This window comes from Dipteris shenzhenensis, chromosome 18, assembly GCF_047967505.1.
Source record: "Dipteris shenzhenensis isolate YYH24624 ecotype China chromosome 18, Dip_SZ_1.0, whole genome shotgun sequence".
Lineage (NCBI taxonomy): Eukaryota > Viridiplantae > Streptophyta > Polypodiopsida > Gleicheniales > Dipteridaceae > Dipteris > Dipteris shenzhenensis.
In genome coordinates this window covers 14,824,879-14,831,189 of record NC_141613.1, presented here as the reverse complement: position 1 = coordinate 14,831,189, position 6,311 = coordinate 14,824,879, and the positions used below count along the sequence as shown (strand labels likewise).

Genomic DNA, 6,311 nt, shown 5'->3' with positions numbered 1-6,311 from the left:
CGAAAGACTAGGTTAACCTAGGGTGGGAACCAAGCCCATGACAAAGGTTGTCCAAAACAAGGCCTTGTAAACCATCATTGGGTAAAATAACCCTGCAAATGGGTTCCAAGACGGAAATAATGAACATCTTGGTCTGCTATGAGCTTGGCTCCTTGTGGCCTCATTCATATCGAAGATCCAAGCACACTGATCTTAAAACCAGAACTAATGTGTGATACTTTCAAATGGCAATCACAACACATGCAGTGTACCAATTTAACACACCACATGCATAGTCTAGCAACGATGATAACCATGATAGTAGGTTACATTGCAATTGACCACCACTAACTCTGGGAAACCTGTGCATAGAGTTACCTCAACAAATCTTTGGAGGCTATACCTGTCAAGGCAACAGAAGCTAACCAAACCAAGTAATGTGAGTCATTCATCATTTTAAACACACCTTGAAGGTAATTATGGGAGAGCAACACAACTGTGTAGACAATGAGCTTGAGGAACCTTAACCCAAGGTGATGGTTTTGCAATTAACCACAATTCGAGTTAGAAACCACAAAAGCTGAATGCATTAACATAATACACGTGTACAAAAAGTTATTTCACGAAGTTTGACTGGGTAACCATTTGCATGTTGAAGAGAAAACCCTAACTTAGCTTGGCATTTTCAAGAAGTGTAAAGATTTATACCCTATCACGCTCATGAACAAGTGGCTGCAGAAGAGATGGAAACTCCTTGCCCAAGTAAACGAACATAGCGGAAAGAGCACTGTCTGTCCTTAGTGCCTGGCAGATCACGCAGGCCCCAGCAAGGTCGCACTAGTTAATATGTCTTGTCTATAGTTATGCATGGTTGAGAAACCTCACAAGTAAGCATTCATGAATCAAATCATACATGTATGAGAAATATCGTTAAGAAAGACAAGAACCTGCAGAGTTTCTTCCAAAGCGTCATACATGTATGAGAAATATCGTTAAGAAAGACAAGAACCTGCAGAGTTTCTTCCGAAGCGTCCAGATTCAAGGAGCCAATTCCACGCAAGAGAGTAAATGCCAGCTTCATTTTATCAAGGAATTGAAGAGCTTCCCATGCTCTCTCTAGCTAGCATTCACAAGAAAAGATTGAGCAAAAAATGATGTTCCAATAATATGAAGTCAATAAATTGATATTAATCTACTATAATTGTTTCTGAGTCAAACCTCACACAACAGCTGCATGTTGGCATTTCTTATTCATTTTTTTGGGCAAAGCAGCATATCAGCATTTCCAACTATTACACATGGAGCTTTATCAGAAAACTTACAGTTATCTCAATGGGTCGATCTCCTAGAACAATCTGAGCATCCAGCTCCTCAGATACTCTGCGCGCAGCTCGAAACTGCAGAAATCAAACCATCAAGCATTCAATGCCATAAGCTTAACACACATTTGTGAGAATCTGGTATATGGATGAGGTGGCTAACCTCTTCTCCAGTTGGCACCCCAGCAACAGAAGACAACTTCTGTGATACTCCAGCCAGTATCAACCTCAAGGCCAAAGCTGATTGACCTCCTGTTCAAACCATTTATAATTTTTTGCTATTGTGAGGTCAAGTTTGTCTGTAATATTTGCCTCAAGTCAGAGGGGAACAGAAATGAAAGTAAGAACAGCTTTTTCTCAACCCTAGAAATGTGTGCTATACAGCCATGCTGAAATGTTCTGCAGTACATGAATAAATCTCGACATACACAGAAATAATAATCCATACCAATCTGGAGGCTGCGTCTTAAAGCAGCACCAAAGCTCTCACCAGACATTGACATCAGATTCGCATGTGGCCCTCCAGGATTACCTTCAGAAAGGGCTGCAGCTGCTTCATACATTATTCCCACCCTGAAAGTTCATAAGATTATTGGTGCTAGAAAATGATCCTTGAGCTGGGCTCTGCACTACAAGAGATAAAGCGTGTCCTACTGTCCTATTGTGCAAGACCTTGAAGTTCATTTAAAAAACCCGAAAAGCTTTATAATTGCCAAGTTATCTTTATAAGTACAGGCAAAACCAATCTCACATATCATGGGCAAATATCAAGCAGAAGGTAAGATGACCTTTTGCATTTGCTTAGGCCCCAGATACAAAGTAGCACTTCTTGCAGTAGATGACAAACGTACAAACCAACAGAGTGAAGGGTTTTAAACACACCCATCAATTGGGCAACCATTGGAGAAAAAAGGGCAATATCAATCATCACTTCCACAACTCCATACTCTAAACTGTCACAATGATGCAAACCTCACTCACAATAGACAGCATAGGAATGAGAGAGAACTCAGAATAAATACATCCACCAATCAGTGGGAAAACTAGCTCAAGATGAGCTCACCAAAACATCCAGCATATGCTGGGATAAACCAGGACTAAGTCTCTGCCAAAAACTGGCCTCTCACTAGAGTATATGCGCTACCTGTGGTGTAGGCTTGAGCAAGCACCGGATGAGGAAAACAGTGTGGAGGGAGGGGTTTATATAGGAGGCCAGGAGCCCCCCAAAGTGGCCGACTATCCAGTCAGTCCACCTCCCCATGCCTAGATCTGGGGGCCCACTCAAAACGCTCCATTCTGGTCTGCTATTATAGCCGACTCAGGGCCAACCAGCCTGGCCTATAAATAGGACCCTTTGCAGGGCACTTGGGCTGCTACTGCCAGGCCATCTTGGTGACCCGCATGCCCTCTTGTTGGGCCCTACTGCTGCTCCAAAAGATGGTGCATACCACCCACAACCTGCTGCTTGATACCACCCTCATATCTGATGCAGTTCCATGCCTCTAGATGCCAAGTATGTGCATGCTGAGTATCCCTCCCAGCCCTCTAATATCCACTGCCCCTTGTCCCCTCAAATCGGGGGCTCACAGGTGGGGTCAGTGAATTCTAACACCCCCTCTCAATGACACACTTGTGATCCGATCCCCATGTGTCGAATGAGGTGCTCCAAGTGCTCCCTGAGGAGTGCCTTCGTGGAGACTTCTGATGCGTTGTCATCAATTGGACAGTACATCAGCTCCATGATATCATCGATGATGAGCTCCTATACGAAGTGGTAGTAGACTTCTATATGCTGTCCATGCATGGAACACGGGGTTCTTCGCGATGGCAATGCAACTTTGGTCGTCGCACATGATCACCGTCCCATCCTCCTAAGTCACGTCCATGTCCTCCAGGATCCACCTGAGCCACAACGTCTCGCATACTCATGTGACTCCAGTGCCAATCTCCACTGAGGTAGGGCCCAAACTTTGTAGAGAAACGTCACGGTCTGGAAGAGGGCGTCCACCTGGGAAGGTGTCATGGCGAACTTTGCCTGCATGATCTAATGGGGGACTGAAGGCTTAGTAGGGCCCAAACTCTGTAGAGAAACGTCACGGTCTGGAAGAGGGCGTCCACCTGGAGAGGTGTCATGGCGAACTCTGCCTGCATGATCTGATGGGGGACTGAAGGCTTACTCTCAATCATCCTAGACCCCATGATCACCTGTAGCCTCTCAAATCCCTTCCAGTCATCAGTAGCTGAAAGGTCGCTCCCCCAAAAAGGTGCTGCATACATGGCGGTCAGTCTCACGAGAGTTTCAAAAAACCAGCCCTTCGTCAGTGGATCCTGGAAATGCACCTGGAAGCACTATCTCTCTAATCGGGTTAGGGCTCCCTTCCCTCATGTGAGTCGTGCTCTAGCGGCATGGGTCATCGTGAAGCCTAGTCCCGTGAATACTGTCCCTAGGTACGTGTAGGACTGCACTATCTCCACTAGCTCCCCATGGTAAGTGAAACTATGTCGACGTCGATATTGATGAAGCACTGCTTGGGATGTGTTGAAGATCATAACCTTGGTTTTCCCAAGGTTGACTGTCAGGTCCCTCTCTCTGCAAAACATCTCCAAGGCCTCCAAGTGTTTTTGCAAACCCTCTACTTAGGACGAAATGAGGACTATGTCATCTGCATAAAGTAGTATCTGTATCATCAAATCAACCAATAGGGAGCCCTCTCCTCCTAGGCGATCAACAAAGGATGTGATCTCATCAATGTATCTGGGCTCTCGTGTGTCTCGGTGTAGAAGACCATATCTCTGTTACTGTATGTCTCCAAGAACCCTCCTGGGTTGGACCAAAGGGTGCCATTACAATTCCACACTGCCATCTTCAATTTGTTTTGCATACTCATCCCATTGTTCGAACACCATCATGTGATGTCCCCTTCTCCTGCATATCATACTTCTCTTTCTGCGCTCTCTCGAATGATCACCTTGCCATCTCTGTAAACTGCCCATTTCCCCTCGTTTTGCAACTATCACCTGCACCATTCCTTCCCTTCTATGCCCCTACTGTAGGAGTGTGAGGTCTTCATCGTGTACTCATGAGGGCGGATCTATCTGTGGCTGTCCCTAACTTTACAACCGAGGGCCTCGTCGGTGCATCTACTTTACCCACTCTCCAAGCTAATTCACAAGTAAGGTTGATTCCCATCTTGTCAAAAAGGGTTTTGGCATCTGACATGGGGCTATCACCTCAGGTAGGCCTCTAACCAGCACATTCAAAGTCTTGCTGCCCCGTCGTTTTTCTTCTTCAAGTGTTTCAGAGATGAGCACCCTTTTCTTTGGTGTTGTATCTTTCTTTAGCGCATCTTTCCCTGCAAGCATATCTGCCTTCCCCTTCGTAATTTGTTGTATGAACTCAGCATGTTTCCCTTGTACCATTTACTCTGAGAGAGAGAGAGAGAGAGAGAGAGAGAGAGAGAGAGAGAGGGATGCTGCCCAGTCCACGGCAACATGGAGGGGCATACGGGGCAGATTCGGGCCTGTTTTTGCCTTGTTTAGGGGCCTACCTAGTGCTGCCACTAGGCTGCCCTCATGGCACCTAATAGGCGCCTTGGTTGGGGGCCTTTTATAGCCCCTAGACCCCCAATCGGCTGGCCCTCTTGGGTCGGCTGCACCTACCTGCTCAATCAGCTGCCCCTACCCTTGCCAGACGGTTTTCTTGGGCTGGGGGGGGGGGGGGGGGGGGCTGGCTATATATAGGGCTCCTCTCCCCCATTCTCTCCATCTCAATTCACAACAGTTCCCACTTGGAGTTGAGGTTTTTCCCCTAGTAGTAGAGGGGTTTCTCCTGAGATCCTTGTGCAAGTCTCTCTTGTTTTCTATGTTTCCAGCTCAGTTTTGTGAGTGGTTTGCTCTTCCCTCTTCACTGTTGTGACCTGCGGCACTTTCGTTTTGGTCACTTGAATGTTGATGCACTCCAATGTGCTACCCGTGAACAAATGGTCCTCACTTTACCTGATGTGGGTAGTAAGCATGGTCAGTACCGATCCTCTATTCAAGGGAGGCAACACCAGGACGCATTCCGAAGCAGGCCTCACAGCGGGCTTCCTTACATCTGGAGTGGTCCATGTTGATCTCTGTGGACCTATGATTGTTGCCAACCTTGGCGAGGCTCTCTATTTCATGTTGTTGGTTGATGACTTCAGCTAGTTCATGTGGGTCTACTTTTTGGCCCACAAGTCTCTAGCGTATTCTCATTTCCGGGAATCATGTGCCCTAGTTGAAAATGAATCTAACTTTCATGTGAAAACCCTTCGGTCTGACAAAGGTGGTGAGTTTTATTCCCATCCCTTTGAGGAGTTCTGTGTGACAAAGGGCATTCGACAGATATTGTTGAGTGGAAGAATCGTACCATGATGGACATGCTTCGGACCATGCTTGCGGTTCCTCGATTTCTGTGGGATGAGCCCACTGCCACAGCTGTACAAGCAACCCCTTTTGAGGCTTTGAAAAGAAGCCAGATGTATCGTATTTCCGTGTGTTTGGGTGCGATGCCTTTGTTCACATTCCAAAGAAGCAAAGAGGAAAGTTAGATGTGACGTCAACCCAAACGATCTTTGTGTTGGAAAGGTCCCTCCCCATCTATAAGCCCCTAAATGAGTGGGGGAGGGAGACCTCGGGCATATGCCCAAAAAAGAGAGGGGAGAGAACAAGGGTACCTTTCTAATAGGCAGGATTCACAGAAACATAAGGCAAAGCATAGGGCAGCAACAGGGACCCGAGAGCAGAGGCGTTGAGCTCACGAATGATGTCAACAGCAGCTGAGGCGCACATGTGTGGGCAGATCAGGGTGCCAGAAGAGGGCACAGCAAGGCAGGACAGACCAGCATATGGGTCGGCCAAGAGAGAGGCTGGTTGGGCTGGTTGGAGCCAACCAACCAGGCCTTATATAGGGCAGACCTAGGGGCTGGGCCCTTGCCGTGATATGAGAGCAGTGCCCTAGTTTTGTGGGCCAAAGGCCCCTAGTTTTGA

General features: G+C 47.1%; 1 protein-coding gene across 1 annotated transcript in view; it reads right to left on the bottom strand.

Annotated features, from left to right (window-relative positions):
- Positions 1-6,311, bottom strand: part of LOC147890839 (TraB family protein) — a 46,406-nt gene that overhangs the window by 27,724 nt on the left and 12,371 nt on the right. The window contains exons 2-6 of the mRNA XM_087389837.1: positions 1,747-1,871; positions 1,462-1,550; positions 1,302-1,376; positions 989-1,099; positions 688-783 (exon numbers count right to left, since the gene is read on the bottom strand). Coding sequence (XP_087245963.1) covers positions 688-783; positions 989-1,099; positions 1,302-1,376; positions 1,462-1,550; positions 1,747-1,871 — 496 coding nt within the window. The remainder of the gene's footprint in view (positions 1-687; positions 784-988; positions 1,100-1,301; positions 1,377-1,461; positions 1,551-1,746; positions 1,872-6,311) is intronic.